This window comes from Mya arenaria, chromosome 12, assembly GCF_026914265.1.
Source record: "Mya arenaria isolate MELC-2E11 chromosome 12, ASM2691426v1".
NCBI lineage: Eukaryota > Metazoa > Mollusca > Bivalvia > Myida > Myidae > Mya > Mya arenaria.
Genome location: NC_069133.1, coordinates 48,868,151 through 48,889,295, shown reverse-complemented (window position 1 = coordinate 48,889,295; position 21,145 = coordinate 48,868,151). Strand labels below are relative to the sequence as shown.

The 21,145-nt window shown below is 35.1% G+C and overlaps 1 protein-coding gene across 1 annotated transcript; it reads right to left on the bottom strand.

The window, feature by feature from the left end:
* Positions 1 to 1,052: 1,052 nt before the first annotated feature.
* LOC128212062 (polyunsaturated fatty acid 5-lipoxygenase-like) lies at positions 1,053 to 18,282 on the bottom strand. Its single transcript, XM_052917307.1, has 6 exons — positions 18,251 to 18,282; positions 6,923 to 7,004; positions 6,490 to 6,670; positions 5,096 to 5,315; positions 4,656 to 4,905; positions 1,053 to 4,555 (listed from the first exon to the last, which is right to left on the bottom strand). The coding sequence occupies exons 4-6, from the start codon at positions 5,223 to 5,225 to the stop codon at positions 3,205 to 3,207; spliced, it is 1,731 nt and encodes a 576-aa protein (XP_052773267.1). The 5' UTR covers positions 5,226 to 5,315; positions 6,490 to 6,670; positions 6,923 to 7,004; positions 18,251 to 18,282; the 3' UTR covers positions 1,053 to 3,204.
* Positions 18,283 to 21,145: the final 2,863 nt, after the last annotated feature.

Genomic DNA, 21,145 nt, shown 5'->3' with positions numbered 1-21,145 from the left:
CCCTATTAGGTTAAAACCAGTGAGTGGATGTCACATTATGATCAGCGCAAATCGTGTACGTCCCTAGGGTATAACCAGGAGGCGAATATTACTATATCTTCTGCTAAGGGCTTTTACGTTCCTAATATGTGTCAACTAGTTCGACACTCTGAAGACGGTGGTTACTTTTAATTTAGCTCCGGCCAATTCTGTCCCTATAAGTTTGTATTCTGGAAACAACCAGTGGGCGGAGGTCACTATGATCTTTTCAGGCCTAGTATGTTTCTGGTAGTGTCTCATTAGGCGATAGCCAGTAGAAGAAGTCCATTCTATGTTAACCTTAGTATGTCCGTATAATTGTCTACCAGCACGATAACCGTAGGGCGTAGGTCACTATATGTTCAGTAAAGAATATTTTTTCCCCATTATGTGTTCATTTGGGTGACAACCACTAAGCATGCTCAGTTCAGGCCTTGTATGTCACGATCAGTGTCATTATTAGGAGACATTCAGGAGGCGGAGGTCACGATATGTTACGCTCAGGCATAGAACGTCTAGTATAGTAATTATACAAAGCGACAACATGTAGGTGAGGATCACTATAATGTTCAATTGAGCCCCAGCACCAGCATGTTCAGCTCAGGCTTAATATGTCCTTATTAGTGTCACTGTAAGGCTTAAGGTAAGGGTTAGGGTTTTGCGTCTCTGGTTACGTTGAGCTGCAAATCCATTTTCGACTAATAAGTTATAAACATTAAACATTCTAAGTACCCGTGCTATTAGATGTCATTTGTAGTGCATGTGAATGTTTTATATAAATGGTGAAAATGTGATTTCCTTTTTCGCATAAAAGGTCGCCATGATGACTAGAAATCATATAATGGCACTAAGTTCTGTTGATTTTCCACACCGAATTTGTTTAAACATTCATAACAATTATGTAATATATCTGTTTTCATTTAAGTAACATATATAACCTATTTATACATTTATATATAAACTATAGAGTGAGCAAGAATAAATTCAACAAACAAATGCATCGACTTATTGTTTATTATTGTTTAAGAAAAGCAACACCAAATATACGCTTTGGCAATAGCGTGTTCAAGTGTTCTTTAAAGAGTGCAGAAATGACGTTAACTCTCGATGGCCGACTAACACGTTATAGATATCGGTATAATAAACGTTAGGAAATAATAGTTTGCCGTGCATACCTTATATTGTTTGCCCTGCTAACATAACAATGACACGTATACATGTAATACATCAAACGTCTTTGACTTGCCACATGTTTTGAATGTGCAGAAACAAAACTGTAGGTCACATGGAAGTCTTAGGATTGACACTGAACACATTGGAGCTTAACATATTTCGAAAGAGTGTGCGTTAAATCACAAGGCAGATGCGACACCACGTAGGTTGACAATTCAAAAACAATCTTTAAAATCCGCTTCTCAGCTCTGCAATTTAAGATCTGCTTTCTTAGATCGCATGTTAGATAATATTTTGCATTAAAAAAGCAAAGATGCGAAGGTAGAAAAAACAACGACACAAAATAAATGATGATACGTACAAGTCCCAATTTAGCAAGATGACATTAGTTGGTATGTAGAAGTTGAATAAGTATAACAATATGTACCCCTCATTATTAAAATCACTATGAGTATTTCCATTTGTGCAGTAATGTAGGAACCATCTTTTGAACGATCGTACGTATGACTGAATTTGTGTATCCTTAACTCTTGGTTGTAATGAAGTAAATTTTGAAATAAACAATTTGACTGGAAATATCATTCAATGCTTGTTTAGATTTAAAAGTTAATATTTAATTTTGATTTCTGACACTCGCTTTGTATTCAATGGAAAATCATGATCCTACGAAATTTGGATCCTGCTACATTTTGGATCGTATGACATGATGTAGAACACTCGTTGATAAGATAGCCCCTGATCTTCATTTTTAATAATAGGTTTATTGATGGATTAAGCTTAAATCCTGTAAGGGTACTAACAACCTGTAGAGACACGTTTAAAAAGTATTTAAAAAACGTTAACAAATTCAAGTCATTTTAAACGATACTTGAAATTTATGGTAATGAAATTGATTTCATGAAATAATAGACAGAATGGCACTGCAAACCTGACCAAACTTAATATAGAAAGGTATTACACAGAAAATGTATATTTAATTAGTATGCGGTGATATTTTTTTAAAAAGTTGGCGTCAAATTACATCACCTTAAAATGTCAGATTTAAAATTACACGATACCGACAAATGAAGCCATTTTACAATGATGTTCACAACACAGTTATAAACACTACTGCTAACATCCGAATTAACTTAGAAAGCAATATTACACAAAAGGGTGTGCATTAAATGATAGTGCGTTGATAAAGGAAAACACTTTGCAAGAATAAGCGTCTTACATGAAAAAACATATGCCATAGAATACGACTTTTAAAGAAACCTAGTATTGACTTTTTACGTATACATAGCAGAAACACACTTCAAACATACACTGATTTTTTTACAAAACTATGTGTGTATCAATTAGATACATCAAAATATTTAACAACAGTAATCTAAGAATAACCTACCACTCACATATATTAAATTGCAACCTAGAATATAAATCGATAAGTTGTCGACAAGTTATCTGAGCTTATTTGCACAATGAAATGATTTAACTTCTTCAGATAAATTATGAAGAGATATTGACGCATGAAATATGTAACACATTTTGGCCAACTTCTGACCACACTAAAGAAATAACCAGTTTAAAACAAATGTATGCAGAGTGACGAAGCGCAGACACACTAAAGTTATTTAGCATATTGATCAACACACCACACTTATAGAAACAACAGCAAACACCCAATTTGAATATAAAAAAATATATAACATAAAACGTTAAAACAAAGCGTCACAATTGTTTAAATTGTCAGCTTAAAAGTAAGCAATATGTAGCTAATATGTTGCACTTTCCGATGAACACTAATACAAGTATATGTGTACAATTGAAGTATAGTCAGATGAGAACAGTAAACCTTCAAATTAGACTTTAGTTCTACTAAGTTAGACCAAACAGGTGTATTAGTTAAAAAGGTTATTTATTTCTGTGGTACACTTTCCATGACTATTCGGTTCGAAAAACCGACAGCAAAATCAACATAAACACATAAACTAGCTCATATCATGGCGATCAATATTCCTTTCATGGTTTCTATATGCTGATAGAGTTAGGGATGCTTTGGGGGTCCAGATAAGCGTACTGTAACTCTTGGGGTCTTTGTTTATTCCTCTCCTTGATCGTTTGACTCACCGTTTCGAGTTCCTTCCGAAACATGTTAACCAACTCTAAAGCATCTGGGTCTTGAATGTAGTCTACTTCGAAATCTCCGAGAGCCTTTGTTTCGCGATTGCTCAATATGTTAGCGACTTTCATAAGCTTGAAATGCTTAGGTTTCGGAGGAAGAATTGCAATAATGTCCCGTTCAGTGCGCTCCCTTTTGTCTGTCGGAGGTGTCCCATTCAGTTTCGACGGGTAGTTCAAGGGGAAGGCGTACTCTTCGTACTGTTTGAAGTTCACGGCTGCATGCCCGACGCTGCATGTGTAAATGATACTTGTCACCACAAGTGTCAATTCATGTCTGGTTTGAAACATTCCGTTGTTTCCTGGGACATCTGCAACGCCGAGTCCACCGCTTGGTATTGGGAGGTCCATATCATGTCGCCAGTCCTGTACCTCGTAGTCATTCTGTAAGACTTTGTCAGATGCGTAATACAGATTGACGTACATACCAACATACCGTTTGATAGCGTTGTAAGTAAGCAAAGCATCGTCTCTGAACGGATAATTGGGAATGACTTCCTTGTCTTCTACCCCACGAGCTTTCAAATCTGCCGGGAGGGTACCTTCAACGTTCAAACGCCATTGGTTGTGGAATTTAGCTATCATATGTTTACCACCAACTGCGCCTGAAGACATAACTTCATCAAGAACTTCCCCTTTTCCAAGTAACCTTTTGATGCTTAACATGTTTATCTTCATCAGATAAAGAAAATGGGGAGCCAGTAGCTTGAATATCGGGTGAGATGTGGATAGATGACGGTGTGCGGCGACTGCGAAGCCTTCCATAATCAGATGTGTGTACCCAAGATGGGAAATAGATTGGTGCACTTGCGCATCTGCGTTGTTGAACCACATCTTGGCCAGTTGCCAGGTTTTCTCGTCATCACTGGGCAGAAATACTGGATTATTTTTACTTTTATTCTGAAAAAGCTGTATCGCTACCGGCACGATCATGCCATCACTTCGTCGGACAAAAAGAGCTATTGGACAACAGAGAATGACCTCAGCGATAGTTGGGCAGTCTTGAAGAATGCCGTGATCCACGATAAAAAGTCGCTTTGCAGTGAAGGCATCCTTGACTGTGAGCTTCTCCGAAGCAAGTACCAAGTCGTGTTCATGAACTTGAAGCTTTTTCAGTTCGGCCATGTCTTTCACCCGACGAATAGCATTGCTGTTAACGCCTAGTAGGCGTTGTAACCCAAACTTTTCGTCGCTCGTCCATCTGAAACAATTAAATGGTTATACCATCCCAGTGAAAATATAAACTGTATCTAAATCAAAACACCCGATGTCGATAAATATTACGGGTTCAACTTCCGTACCTTTCTAAATCGCTGGGTGCAATTAAAGGACGATGCGTATAAAGGTCCTTGAAATCCTCGATTTTATCCCCCCAATCGTCGTTGTCAAGTCCAACAAAATATAGTTTAACAAGTTCACAAGTAAGGTCCATCGCGTAACCAAATGAAAACCATTCTTGGTAAGGTATTTTCTTGACCATTACCGGCAGCCCATCTTCATGTTTATACACGAAATCCTGCCTCGCCTCCTTTAGTTTGCGCTTTCTTTTTTCTACAATTAACAATTCGAAATGTGTCAATTCAATGTAAAATGTGAACTTACTTATATTCGTGTTCATACAATGATAATGCCATTTTATATAATCTTTAACAAATGATCACGACTAATGTTTGTTGTAAAGAGCGACGATCGTTTGCAAATTCAACTTTACGTGTTCTTATCGTTACATTTAAAAACGTACCCAGCATCTCTGGATGTGTTTTGTAGAAATCGTCATTTGGTAAGAAGGTGTCGTGACCGTGAATGGTGTATGATTCATTCGACGTTATTCTACGAAAAACTGGAAATTCCTTACTCCATTCAGTTTGCATATTTTCAACTTTTACTGTGTCGATATACCAGTCTCCTTTGTCATCTGTTTCACACTTGACCAGTTCTATACTGTCAACTTCGGAAGGTAACTATAATGAAGACAAACAATGACATTTTGCTAGTTAATTTGAATACAAATGTTACTTTATATAGTTACATATGTGTGCAGGGTTTCCGCGATTATTTGTCTGACTCAGCGATTATCCGTTTTGCGGCCCGGGTCCATTATCGGTTACCGTTTTGCGGTCCGCATGTGGAAACTTCGCACGTTAACTTAATTTTCGTCTAAAAATCTAATTTGGTGTCTGTTAACGCATGCCGCTAAAACAGATTAATTATCAATATCTTTAAGCGAGGCGAACGCATACGTAGTTTAGAAAGATATGTTGGTGATCGATAACCTATAAAGACTATTAGGGTGACGTCTTTATCAGCGTTGACATTAAAAACCAAAGAGAAAAGCAGACAAACTATATCAACTTGAAGAAACAACGACACTGTATACACATGTTGACATCAAGAAAATGAGGTATTTGTTTATTTTAGTACGGAAAGTTCATATACTCGCTCCGAATTAAATCTTATTAAATTAAATTTTGAAATTCAAGACATGAAAAGGAAGATGACAGTGATTCGTAAAAAATAGTTTCGGATAAAAGTGTTGCGGAATTGCCAAGATAAAAAAGAATTGAAGGGAAAAATGAATTTGCAAACAAATGTGGTTTGCTTTTTCCCCAACTTGGATAATTCTCAAAAATCTAAAATCAAATTGAGAATAAATTAACGCATCGTCTTCTAGTGCAGGTAAGAAGAATATTTACAAAACTAACAAAAGAAGAAAAAAAACATATGCATTAATTGAGGTTGATGCAGGGCGTTGTCGGACCTCTGCGCGATTATTGATTACTTCTCGGACCGTTATGAGTCACTTGGGCAAAATATCAAGCAACGGCCTTGCTACACGGTGTATTAACCCCCAAACAATATGCTCATGGTATACTTATATGCTTACATTATTCAAATGTCAGAAATAGGGAATGGGGTCATCACGGGAGTGTCATGGTAAAGTGTGCCAAGGTACTGAAAACTGACATTGTGACACAAACAAAAATGCAATTTTCACAACTTAAAATAATTATATGCTACAAACAACTGATTTAAAAGCCAGAAAACTCACAGGGCTACACTCATTTATAGGTATTTGAAAGATTCTTTATCAAATAAAGACAAGTTACAAGGTTTAGCTCGGAAAATCAATTATACCTGAACGTTTGGTACGTTGTACGTATATGTTTGGCCACGTGAAAAATCTTTTTGGAAGCGTGCTTCCAGCTTTAGTTTCGGTGCCTTATTTCCATCCGCGGAAAGTGTAAGAAATACGCTTGCAGTGTCACTCTCTAGGGGCTTATCCCCAGCCTTAACTGTTATCCTAAACACATTGTCCCTGAAAATGTACGAAACATATAGGATATAACTTCATTATGTTCAAATCAATGATATAGTTACTTTAGAAATAAATAGTTTACAAAATACAGCTTGTTTTGATCGTCTATTTTTGATGAATATTGGCCGGGCTTCGCATTAGGGCGTTTTTTTTCTTTCTGTTGTTTTTTTTTGGGGGGGGGGGTGTGGTCTGGTGGGGTTGGTGGGTTGAAGGGGTGGGGCAACATTTACTGGTGGATTTAGATAGATTTACCTTGAGTTTGTCTGTAGTTAAGACATCGTCTCATTCAAATGTTAAGTTCTGTCTCTGCATAAACTGATGGGATTGTGTGAAACTGAAAAAAAAAAAAATTCTGTGTTAAGGGATGTATGGCATGTCTTTTGATTTGTTATTTCAAGAAAGTAATCTTATTTCAAAACGGAAAAGCAAATTATTATATTTTTTTACAGTGCCGGTTATATGTTTTTCACAGCCACTTAAAGACAACTTTTACGACTTTAATCAGCCTCTATTCGTGATCGAAATGCAACAATTTACCACTTTGCCCGATGAGGCCGATGGAGGTTTTTATCTACTAGATTCAGGACAAAGATTGAAAATTTATTTCTAAAAAAAATGTAAATGCATTTTGATTTGATATCTGATCAAATCTTCTTTCGTAAGAATTGCTCAACTGCTAATTACAGCTACACATGTTGCAACGGATATATGAATTAGGCTTGCTTAACACAGACCCCTAAAAACTAAATAAGAATCGATTTTTTAACACTTTTAGCTTGATACTTCAAACGACTATTGCACTGTGGAAGGCCCTTAAGTGTTTTTGGCATGTTCTATGGTCTTGATCCTTACTGCGAACTTTTGATAGGCAATAAATAAGATTGCGTTGTTAATATTAGTTCTAGAAACCATTGAAAGTGTTGCACATGGACAGTTTCAATAAATACTATAATGAAAACTATAGGGACCAACCCAGATGTTAAACTCTCATGGTGGCACATGGTAAGGGCCAAAACGACACTGAACGAGAAACACAAACGATCTCACACCTAAACAAACCATAATAATAAATTATTGGATTAATGCCTCGAAGAGGTCAGTGAAGCACGAGTTGACCGGAACAAGAGTTCACTGGGTACGAAATTTATATTTTCAACTTTTGGATGTAGTTTGTGCTTGGAACGGATGTTAACATGTGATGTGTTCATATATTTAGATATAAAAATACAGCTGATACAAATGTTTCAACTTTTGTTAGAAACTCTGCAGATCACAATTGCATCACTGACATTTCAAGAGCAGTAGATTTGAAAGTTAAGAAAGATGACGTTATCAACCTTGCATACGTGAATAATGTTCCAAAAACATGACCCATGTTTCAATTAAAGTATTAAAGATCACCCCTCGAAATTTCCTCTAATGGAAAAACCTCAGCGTTGAATAATCACCGAAGTCGTTTCATATTTCTTGTAGTTAATGGAAGCTCATGTAAAATCCTATGTTTAATAATCATTAACTGCCAAATAAATGTTCAAGATAAGGAGAATATTTGTTGACTTAAGTGTAAGATCGTATTTTGTTCCCCGAGTGTCAAAGAGAAACATATTTTTCTATAGTTTTTCTATGATCACGAGTGATGCTGATGACGAAGCTAACTATTTCCGTTTCGGTTATAAAATGTACTCCGTTATCATGTGTTTATAGTATATCAATCAGTCTTTTTTAGTGCAAACATTTAATGAAATTTACTCAATGTACTTTTATAAATGCATTCATAATCATAAGATAAAAACAGTTTTCTTAGTTTTAGATTTTTTCCATGATGCTTTCAGTCATCCCTCACTTTTAGCGGTCAGTCTGATTCGCTTGACGACATGTTTTTCCCAGGAAAGGAGAAAAGACCACGCTGGGTTGTTTACGAATTTTGAGGCTTTTTACCCATACGTTTATTATTATTTGTTTTATTGATAAGTTTCTTCAAGTTAATGCATACTTTGATAAGTTTTACCTTTTGCGTTTTATCTGTATTAAGGATTGTGAGGATATTTGGAGGCTTGTACACATAAATTGGTTTAAACCCCCAGTAAATTTACGTTTTACTGACCGTTCCAAGGCGGTACCTAACAATTCTTGATAAACGTACCTATTTTTTATATATAGTATGTATGCACTGTGCTGTTTGTGGAGTTTTGTGCTGTTCTTCTATGTTTCTTGTTTGTAATTTTATGTTCTATGTCTTTGGCGTTTACCCAGTGCTATTAAATCGGGTTTATGTTTAAACTTTTTGCTACTGAGCTTGTTTCTGTAGCTTTTTGCATAAATATTTGGATGGGGTAAAAGTCATCAGTTAATATGTTAATTGTTTTGTGAATTTTCCAGGAAGTTCGTTTCACGTAAAACAATGACAGATAGTTTAAAATAGATGTTTGAACCATGATTTCACGTCGTATTTATGTTCGGTCCTTTGTTTGCAGTGAAAATATAAAACTGATATTTTCACTGTTGTTCTTTCACTGATAAAATTCCATATTTCAACAAAGAGCAAGAAAGAAAAAGCTATTTACATAAGCAACAAATTCAATTTGACAAAATTGATGCACAGGATAAACCATGAAGCCTTGCACAAATGCAGGACCTTATTCCCAACGGAGTCCATGTCTAACATATTACAGTTTTTTTTATCCTCGAGTGAACCCTCTAAACGATATAAATAACCTGATGTATCCAGAAACCAAAATTGACCCAGGATAGTTGACTGATTCTTTAGACTTGATAACATTGTCATTGTATACTTTAAACAACGTCAGTGCTGGAATATCAATGGTCAACTCACACAAACAAATATTGATTGACTGGTGGAATAAATGAAAGCACCGATTAAAAGTGGCGTTTGGAAAACGATTACACAAGATGGAACCATTTAAAGGGATCTACAGGTATTAGGAAAACATAAAAAGAGCTCAAAAAGACCTTTCAAACGCTATATAAATCTTCGAACATGTAGAATGAACTATATTGCAAAATCAGGCTAACGACTTCGCCTCTGGGATCATATATTTTTTTACATAAAAACAAATGTCCTTACTTGCGGGGGTAATTTTCTATAATTGTGTTCTATGTTTAACTATAATAGTACCATTTAACTGCGCATGCGTTAAAAAGAGTCCTTAGATCTTTTGATATTTGTATTTATGTCAAGGCTTATAGTATGCATGTGATAATAACAGGTTGAAACAATACTTAAACAGTCAATGACAACAAATATGTCTTTTTTTCAAATCATACTAACATAATTATATATACTTAATAGGTTATGAACCACATAATACTAGTCTAAGATGAAAAGAAAAAAAGTAGTAAACTTTCAGGTTTGTTATATTAAAACGACTCATTAAAAAAGTTAATTTAAGAATATATACTCAACTAACAAGACGAGTATATATTTTAATTTTCAAGAAGAAAAATAAATTGAAATGTGGTTGAAAAAATAATATTGTATAATGTGTTTGAATTAATGTCTATTTTAAAATATTTTTCAGAGTCTTCATTCAATTAAAAAATAAAATAAACATTTTTATCTAAAGTCACTCTTATTCTGAAATTTAACATATTGATTTATATTTTGTATATTAGTCCTTATAATATTTTATTGTCGTTCAAATATTTAAAAAGTTGATAGGACAAAGGGTCATGTCAGTTTTAGAAAACTAAAAATCTCTTGTAAATTTGTTCTTTAATGTTAAATAATATAAACAAACATCAAATACAGATAATGACAATGACGTGTTTTTGTAGGTAAAATGATATGAGCATCCACACACTTAGGGATTCAAAATTCCGAGCAAATGAGAGACAAAGCATGGCCAATTCTCTTGCAGTTGTACTAGAATCAAACATTATTCCTGTGAAAGAATGGTTGACTATGATCCTTGACCATATTCATTAAAAGGGCGATGGACTATACACCTCAGTTTCATTTGAGGAGTTATTGATGATGGAAGATTGGGTGCATTTAATCATTCGTTTTACTTTGGCACAGTTATGGCTAGCATGAACATGAATCGCCAGAAAAGCAATTATGCATTTTATACCATTAAAAAGGCCTTGTGAAGCATCCTATTGTATGAATCTTCATGCATATTCACAACCAAACAACAATTCAGCTAATATTTATATAATCAAACTCTCGAATGACAAGCGAAAATGCCAATGTTCAATGGCTGTTGTGCATTGAGTGTCCATCGTGACGTTGATTCATTATGTTTATTTATAAACACCTATCAGCGTGTATGGTGTCTTTATGTAAGCAGTTTCATCACTGAGTAACAGGGACAATATTTCTGATAATAGTGTCCATTAAAGACTTGAGTGACTGTTTATTTATTTTCTTATTCGATTAACATTAATGCTTTTAATTCTTTTGAAAAATCATATAATGATGGATCAAACATTATTATTACTCTTAAACCTGCCTTTACGGCTCCAACACTGTCCTTGTTGATACTTGCCCAGTCTTTTGTTACAAAACATACTGGTCGTTGAATTGAGCCTATGTGTGTTGAAAGCTATCGTGACCAGTCTGGTGCTACGCAGCAGATTGGTCAATCGGATGAACCTATCTCTGTCTGAGGCTGTGCTGACCAGTGTAGTGTAACGCAGCAGACTGGTCACTAGGATGAACCTCTGTATGTTGGAGGGTGTGATAGCCAGTCTGTGTTACGCAGCAGACTGCTTACTATGATAAACCTATATGTATGTTGGAGGCTTTGTTGAGAAGTCTTATGTTACGCAGCAGACTGAACAATCGGATGAACCAATGTCTGTTGGAGGCTGTGTGGACGAGTTTGGTGTTACTCAACATACTTGTCACTCAGATGAACCTATCTCTGTCGGAGGTTGTGGTGACCAGTCTGGTGTTAGGCAGCAGACTGGTCACTCATTTCAACCTATGTTTGTTGGAGGTGTAACGATCGGTCTGATGTTACGCAGCAGTCTGGTCCATCGGACGAACCTGTCAGTTCGAGGCTGTTGTGTCAGTGTTTAGCAGCAGACTGGACACTCGGTTGAATTTATCTGTGTCAGAGGCGGTGATGACCAATCTAGGGTCACGGTGCAGACTAGTCACTGGGATGAGTCTATGTACGAGGCGTGTTCCAGAAGTTCGCGGAATTGTATAATAACTTTAGCAATACTGGTTATTTTGAACAAGTATATCAGCATGACAATATTTAATATTTCGAAACATTTTTGTATAGATATCAAAAGCTTACAATATATGTCGGAGGCTGTGGTGTATAGTCTGGTGTTGCACAGCAAAATGAAACTATCACTGTCGGAGGTTGTGGTGACCAGTCTGGTGTTTCGCAGCAGACTTGTCACTGGGATGAGTCTATGTATGTCAAAGGCTGTGGTGTATAGTCTGGTGTTGCACAGCAAAATGAAACTATCTCTGTATGAGGCTGTGGCGACCAGTCTGGTGTTAAGCAGCAGACTTGTCACTCTGTTGAATCTATGTGTGTTGGAGGCTGTGGTGTATAGTCTGGTGTTGCACAACAAAATGAAAATATCTCTGTCGGAGGTTGTGGTATCCAGTCTGATGTTACGCAGCAGACTTGTCACTCGGTTGAACCTATGTATGTTGGAGGCTGTGATGACCAGTCTGTGTTACGCAGCAGACTTGTCATTGGGATGAACCTATGTATTTTGGAGAATCAGGTGACGAGTCTGTTGTTACGCAACATATTTGTCAATCGGATGAACCCATGTCTGTCGTAGGTTGTGGTGACGAGTATGGTGTTACTCAGAAGACTAGCAACTTGGTTGAACCTATGTTTTTTGAAGCTGTGATTACCAGTCGTGTGTTGCGCAACAGACTGGTCATTGGGATGAACCTATGTGTGTTGGTGTCTGTGGTGACGAGTTTGGTGTTACGCAGCAGAGTTGTTTACTCGGATGAACCTATCTCCGTCGGAGGCTGTGTTGACGAGTCTGGTATTACGCCTCAGACTGGCCACTGGATTAAACATTTCTATGTTGGTGACTAGATACAAACAATGCAGATAAAACGGCGTCGTAATTGACTTTGAAGGAAAGAAGGTTGTGTTAAAAATGTTAAAAAAGCCAGAAAGAACAGTGCTGATGAACGAGCGAACACGTTTCGTGAATTTTGGGGTTCCGCAAGTTATGTCAAGCTAACGAATCCATTTGCATTTCAGCTACAAAAACAAAGGACGCATATTTAATAGTTTACACTCAGTATAGAAGTGCCTTCAATAAACTACTCCAAGATATGTGGGACTTTTGTTTCCAATACAGCAACATATGCCCAGAGAAGAAAATAAAACTGAAACCTAAATATGACCGCCATAATGAAAACAAAAATCTAGCTAGGGATGCAATAAAAATTGCAATTTAAGTCAATTATTGAAAGAGATCCATGTTTATGTGCAGCCAGATTTGCAAAAGGATATTATGCAACAAAAACCAATCAATCAGGATTAATTAAAACTTATCGGTTTACTCCCTGTGCACAGCTGATGTATACTGTTATGTTTGGATATGGAAACAATTGGAGATCGAGGGTCCAAAAGTACAGTTTCCATGTCCATTATTTATTATTTCTCACCTACGGCCACATAACGATGTTTCAAGATATTTTCTGAAGAGTTTGTATCCTTTGATTTTTCAATTAGATTATGATAATAGCAAGGGACATACATCTTACTTCTCATTTACAATCAGTACAAACATATACACGTATGTATAAACATTTATACAAAAGGAATTAAGAAATGCAAATGTTATGCATTTTATTAAAGTTAAATCAATTGTATCGATTGCGTGTACGTCAGGGAAACAAATATATATTTAGGGCGTTTTTGTTGGTAATAAACTGGTTTCGGTTTTATATCGGTTTCACGAACTGTGTATTTGTTGTAACAGTTTCAAATAAAACCAAAACCAGTTTCAATCGTTTTTTAACGGAAACCGAAACCGGTTTTTGAAACTATCGAAACCCCTACCGGAGGCGGTTTCATCGGTTCGTTCCATCCGAAAACTAGTTTACTTCGAAAACAACATGGCGGATAGTGATCAACTTCATTTGTTGAAACTCAATCTTTGTTATAACAATGCCTAACAATGGGCAAATGAGCTAAATGAAAAGGGTTACATTAGTAATTGTGTAGCTCAGTAGCTACAGTAGCTCCGCCATATTGTTGAAAATGTACACAAAACCATGCATTTGTTACTTCAAGCAAAACTATCAAAACCGGTTTCGTCACTGCTGAAACCATTGAAACCAAAACTGAAACTGGTTTGGTATCAACAAAAACGCCCTTATTAAAGTAGTTTAACGCAAAACCATAAAGAAATACTTAAAACAGTTAAAACCCTCAAAGAAATAAGTGTTTTGTACAGTGGTACGTCGGCGGGGTTTTTAGCACAAGCGGAATTGTATACAGCATCAATATAAACACACGATGTCATCATAAAGACTTGTTTGTAATAATAAATAAGCAAATTGTAATAATAGTTTATTTGACAATTTTAATTCATTTTAATATATATCAGGTTATTATATAGATAAATCACGTAAGAACAGTTTCATATTTTTAAAATGCTGGTTGCACTATGTACAGCAGGCAATAAAAGGAATATCCCCATGTCATGCAACGCTACAATTGTACGCGGAAGTTTGCCATGTACATATGAGCTACTTGATAGTAAAGAAAGATATGAGCATTGATAATTTATGCAATAATATGTTGCTTGCATATCCGATTTAAGACGTTGAATTGTTATCTACCAGAAAACCTGGTTTTGTTAGATGTTTTCCTATTCACGGATGCTTACTAACACGGTCAATTCACTACCTATATTCATAATCGGTCAATCCTCGGTACATTGATGTTAAAAGGCGTGAAATATAACTGTTAGTATGCACCTGTGACAGTAAAAATGAATACAATAATACGTAAAATAACATGTCGAGGGTACGTTGTTTTACTTAGTGGCTCGGATTGATTTTATTCATCATATAAAAGGACTTAAAAATGTATAGTAGATTATCAAAATCAAATGTCCTTACTACTTTTACATATATTTAAAACATTACATTATTAATATAATAATGTAATATATTAATAATGTTATGTTTGGAAAATATGTAAAATCTTCAAAAAGAGCCAAAAGCCTTTCAGATCGTGCTTACATTTCGATCGGCTGAGCTGTTGAAACTTATAAAGCTTAGATAACCTAGCCGTAATTGCGAAGTAAATACAAAATAATGCTTTTTATGGAAATACCAAAAAAATCTGTGAAAAATAATACGCCCTTCATTCTTCTTGTGTATAGAGTCATTTGCATGATCAAATGAAAAGAAACAAATATGAATGCTAAATCTTATTTCAAAGTTTCTAGTCAACCTGAGGAAAAAGCAGTCTATTTTTATTACTCGAATGTTATATTTATGATGACAGTAAGTTACTGCAGTTGCAATGCAGTTTAATGTTTTGTCGTCCTATTTGTGGTTAAAATAAATCTTAAAATTAACATAACCTCAACAATGTACTATATTAACTTTGAAACAATTAACATCAGTAAAAAGCTCATAATTAATGATGCTATCACTAATATGTTTTGTGTTTTACCTGAGCTTAATTGTTAATGCTACTGTATTTGAGTTTAACGTATGTTAAGTGGATAAAAGATAGGATTTAAAGATGCAATCTTACTCGCAAATAAGATTTACCACAATTAATGCAATTGTGTTAATATACCAAAAAGGATAAATTAAGGTCGAAAACAATTATTCTTATGAAGGTTACCGAGTTAAATTTGAAAGAAATGTACAGAAAACATGGTATTTCTACCTTATGAGACAATAGAAGATTACAGTGAATCTTTTAACACTCACCAATCATTTCATAATTTTGCGTTTTCAGCTATAATACACGGTTACAATCGTGTTATCAGTAATTACTATCTTCCACCATTCACCTTCGGGGGCTGACTGACCGGTACTTATAATGCCATATGGCCTGAAGTGGTGTGTTTTATTTCTTATATTGTACCGAACACTTTTTAACCATTCAATAATTTTAAAGAGCTCTTAATGTGTTTAATTGAACAAATCTAATGATGTTAACTTGTTAAATTGTTTGTATGGAATAAAATATGAAGTTCATGTTGCTCATTATTATAATTTTTTTGTTTTCATAAGCTTTTTTTTTTTTTTTTGATGTTTATTCGATTTTTTTGAGAAAATTGTTAGTTTATGTAGCACAAAACATCTTTTTGGTACAGGTTTTTATAACATTTGTCGTAGACGCTGGTTTACCATTAAATGATATGATAAACTGAAGTAACTAATAATTTTGAAAACAAAATGATTTTGGTTGGTGAAGGATGGATTTAGAAATCAGTTGCCATGGCATATATTTTTGTTGTCATTCAATTTTTGTTCCTTCACAAGTATTCGTGATGAAATGTGGAACATCGTTTGACTCTTTCTTTTTAATTACCTCAATTAACAAGCAATTTAATGTTAACTTTGCAAGTACCCTAGTTAAGCGAAAATTGCCATAGCAACGCCAACATTTGAGATATTCTGATTGTCTTTGCACTGAAATGCTCTCAAGTTAGTTCTGCTTCTAATTCAGTTAAAAAGTTAAAAGTGTCATATTGCCATCTTTGATGCCTCTTTAAAGGTGTCGTCACATATTATGATCCGAGGCTAACTTTTTTTAAAAAAATGATCAATATCATGCAGTTCAATACTCTGACAAAGTTTTATAAAAATTGGATGAAAACTGATACTATATAATGATTAAAGGACTCGGTCATGTTTTTGTCAAATGCACTCCTTTTTTCGTATGACTAAATAAAGTGTGGCAAATCATTAGGTGTGTTAAAACTCAGATACTGACGGCTGGAGTATTTCAACAAATGTGAATATCTACTCAAATGTCGTCTTTGGAGTCCACGATTTTGAATAGCGTTGGTAACGCTTTCCTACATAAGGCTGAACGATTACGTTATCCTTATATTTGTGTATGAGTCCTTAAGGCGTCTTGTTTTGTTGTCAGTTTTCTATTTGTTCATTGAATGTACCGGCATTGGCTCACTCCCCACTAACACCAGATTTTAGTTTCTACTTGTAACGTGCAATAACCCTGTAATTTCGGTATCAAAGAGTACAATAGTTATAACGTAAGTGTATCTCAGTTGTATTACCGGGAAAACTCCGTGCCAAAACAAAAGCCTGCCCCTTTAAAGCAAAATATTGTCTTAAGATTTGCCCATTTTCACAATAGTTGTATAATGCAGGCATGAAAACTGACAAGGTTTAATGAAATAATGGATTTTTTAGGATAATTAAAAAGAATAAGATACGTTCAAGCAAATTGTGTCAGTATATTTGATTTTGTGTCCGGAAATGATCTTTTTTCACAAAAGTCGTAAATATCATAAAAAAACAACTCTAACGAAGTTTTAGAAAGATTTGAATTAGTCCACTTCGCACAAATTAAAACAACGCACAAAAAAATACATACATGTAGTTATTGTAGCATGTGCATGAAATATTCAGCGAACGTGATAACACAATTTTCAAGGTAATGTAAAATTCTTTATACTCGCGCTCGGATTTAAAATGTCCACTTCATAAAAGCTGTGTTGTAGTCTCATTTTCAGTGTATATTTTCGGTGTATACTGCAAAAGCTACTTTTAGGACTACCAATGTGTGGATACTGCCTTTATAGTTAAGCCCATAAAGATACATCAGCGGCAAGCGATGTTGCTAACTGCTATAGCAGCGATGACATCCTACGGTAGTAGCAATGTTATGATGTCCTAGTTACCGTGCCTTAAGGACTGTGTAGCCATGAACATCAATTATTGTAGTCCTCGTCATCGTTATGGTTCATCCCAATGTCCAACTAATCGTGACGTATTGACCAGGGCGGTCAGATATTAGATCCTCTTCAAGCCGAATGGAAAAACCGACTTTTTTTCAAAAGCTGTACAATTAATTAAACATTTTTGAATTTATAACTCGGCCTTTCATGTGCCATTCCAAACCAACGTTTCATGAAGATGCCTTAAATCAACGAGGCGCCAATAAGTAAAAGTGCCAAAACCGAGAACGCCGTTTCCAAAACAAATTATGACCAAACAAAAACACAGTGGATTTGCCTAGTTAATGGCTACATTTTGATATGAAACACATTGACTGCTGATGAATGAATGATTTATGTAAAATGAACTGGTTATTTCATTGGCTCTCTATTCAAATATTAAAAGAGAAAAGAAAAAGAAGAAACGCGAGTAGACAAACAAAACATTGGATAAATGCATGAATATAAAAAGCAGTATTAAAGATTCTGAAACCTCCTTGCACTAGCCCCACGATATTTTCTTTCCGTTGTTCATTGTCCTAACATGAAACAATTTGATCTATTTTTGTTTTTCCGTTTTGTGACATAAAACTGTTTATAAAACTATATGTGTCTTTGTTTATTTCATGGTAAATTAAAATACACAGACGTTATTGAATAATTAATTTCATAAAAGTTTACCTTTGATCTCCGTGATAGCTCCGTCTATTCTCCAACCCAAGGAAGAGCGCTCAGACATAAATACTTGATTAGTAATCACGTGATATGTCATTTGACTTTGCACCGTCCCACGCATTTTCTTATCACTATGTCTAGCTTATTTTGATTTCAACACTTATGAGCGGCGATGCGAGATTCGTCCTTGTGTACATCTATTTTCCTCAGTTATTTTGTTAATAAAATATATAAATGATATACACATGTAGAAAAAATAAGCAACGTTCAAAAAGTGAACGTACTGAAAAGGAATGCAATTTATTAGGGAGCCAATAAAAAAGGCAATGCTTTGATTTCGGCGCTCTAAAGAAGTTTTACAATTATCTTAATGCGCCAGTAAATTCAGCTAAAATAGAAAAAAATATAGTTTAAATAAAAAATATATTAAGAAGAGTAGATTAATACGATATTTTATTCATATAATTATCTATTGTTTTATCATGGTTTTCGCATAACATTTATGCATTGATTCTCTCACTTTAAAACGTTATTCATAAAATAGAGCCCTTATTGTGCAAAAGGTTGCGTACGGATAAAATACAACGATATTTCAATACATGTGCGCTTCTCTTTCCACAGGTGGTTTGTCAAAAGTATACGCAGCAGTAGGCTTAGTGTGCACTCAGTAGGGTTTGGATGAATAACAGCCGAATGTGAATAACTGTTCATTATTGATGTTCCATTTTGGATATTTTTTCTTGTTTTCGTATGTGTTTTAGTTATTATATTAGAGCAGTTTAAGTATCGCTTGGCTTCATCGGCAATCGGTCCGGTTAAAGACATGATAAAGTACAGTAAAAAAACTACATGACCCTCATAAGTTAATATTTCATCTGTACTGTACTTCAGACAATAATCGTAAGACATTTTACTGCACCCATTTACATTTTTGTCACTGAACGCATTCTTTCCAGCTTGTGCATCGCGGCGTGATTTCAATGAAACCAAAACTTGAACAGCGGTAATCATTGTTATGAAATAGCTTAAATTTTGTAACAGGATTTTTTTAAGTTTCATTTCAAGGAATAACGTAACAAGATACATTTAAAAGGATTTAAGGTCAAATGTGCGGCTCATATTTCTTCATAAATGAAGAGGATGAAACTGTCAAATACTGCACACAAATACTTCGTTTAAAGGCGCGCAGTGTAGGTTAATGCGACTTTACTGATACGACGCGTCCCCCGCATGTCGGATACGCGCTAACCGCAAATTTATTTAATACCTATGGTTTTGTATGTTTTCGCCTATTCTTGTATTTTACAAAACAGAACAGCGTACAGTTGCAACGTTTGCAATTCCGGTATTGTTGTGGATGTTACTCTACCGCACTCAAATACTTCGTTTAAAGGCGCGCAGTGTAGGTTGATGCGACTTTTTTGATTAATTACCAAAAGGCATGTTTAATTTAGTTTACTTAAATGAAACCATATAATTTATGTACAGATAATAAAATATTTTATTAATGTTTTTAATAGCTTCATGGCAACTCATTCCCTATTTCAATTGGCGCAATTCGCGCGCTTACCGCAGATTTATTTAATACCTATGGTTTTGTATGTTTTCGCCTATTCTTGTATTTTACAAAACAGAACAGAAAAAGTAAAGAACAGAACATGTATTGTTAACTTGAACATGTACTGTTCATCGTTGTTACAATAACATTAACACATGGCAAGGCAATAACAAGCAAATGAAAGAGTGCAATATACATATCGAAAATCAAAAGTTGAACACATGTTAAAAATAAACGTAGTAAAGTATTATAATTTACAACGTTATATCGTACTTTAAATAATACAATGAAAAAACAGGGTCAGGCCAAGTAATCGAAAATTCAAACATAAACCCTGATTAGGGGAACAATGCAAGGGCCTAAATGACAATGGCCTACAGACACAAACATATAAACATCACAAACACATCAAGACCAATGGCCTACAGACACAAACATATAAACATCATATACACATCAAGACCAATGGCCTACAGACACAAACATATAAACATCACATACACATCAACACCAATGGCCTACAGACACAAACATATAAACATCATATACACATCAAGACCAATGGCCTACAGACACAAACATATAAACATCACATACACATCAAGACCAATGGCCAACAGACACAAACATATAAACATCACATACACATCAACACCAATGGCCTACAGACACAAACATATAAACATCACATACACATCAAGACCAATGGCCTTCAGACACAAACATATAAACATCACATACACATCAACACCAATGGCCTACAGACACAAACATATAAACATCACATACACATCAACACCAATGGCCTACAGACACAAACATATAAACATCTCATACACATCAACACCAATGGCCTACAGACACAAACATATAAACATCACATACACATCAACACCAATGGCCTACAGACACAAACATATAAACATCACATACACATCAACACCAATGGCCTACAGACACAAACATATAAACATCACATACACATCAACACCAATGGCCTACAGACACAAACATATAAACATCACATACACATCAAGACCAATGGCCTACAGACACAAACATATAAACATCACATACACATCAATACCAATGGCCTACAGACACAAACATATAAACATCACATACACATCAACACCAATGGCCTACAGACACAAACATATAAACATCACATACACATCAACACCAATGGCCTACAGACACAAACATATAAACATCACATACACATCAACACCAATGGCCTACAGACACAAACATATAACATCACATGCACATCAACATCAATGGCCTACAGACACAAACATATAAACATCACATACACATCAACACCAATGGCCTACAGACAC

Excerpts from the sequence above, each read along its gene's own strand:
- LOC128212062 (XM_052917307.1), bottom strand. The coding sequence starts at position 5,225 with ATGCAAACTGAATGGAGTAAGGAATTTCCAGTTTTTCGTAGAATAACG. Across the intron at positions 4,906-5,095 it reads AACACATCCAGAGATGCTGG|AAAAAAGAAAGCGCAAACTA; the intron begins GTACGTTTTTAA and ends TGTTAATTGTAG. Across the intron at positions 4,556-4,655 it reads GCACCCAGCGATTTAGAAAG|ATGGACGAGCGACGAAAAGT; the intron begins GTACGGAAGTTG and ends TAATTGTTTCAG.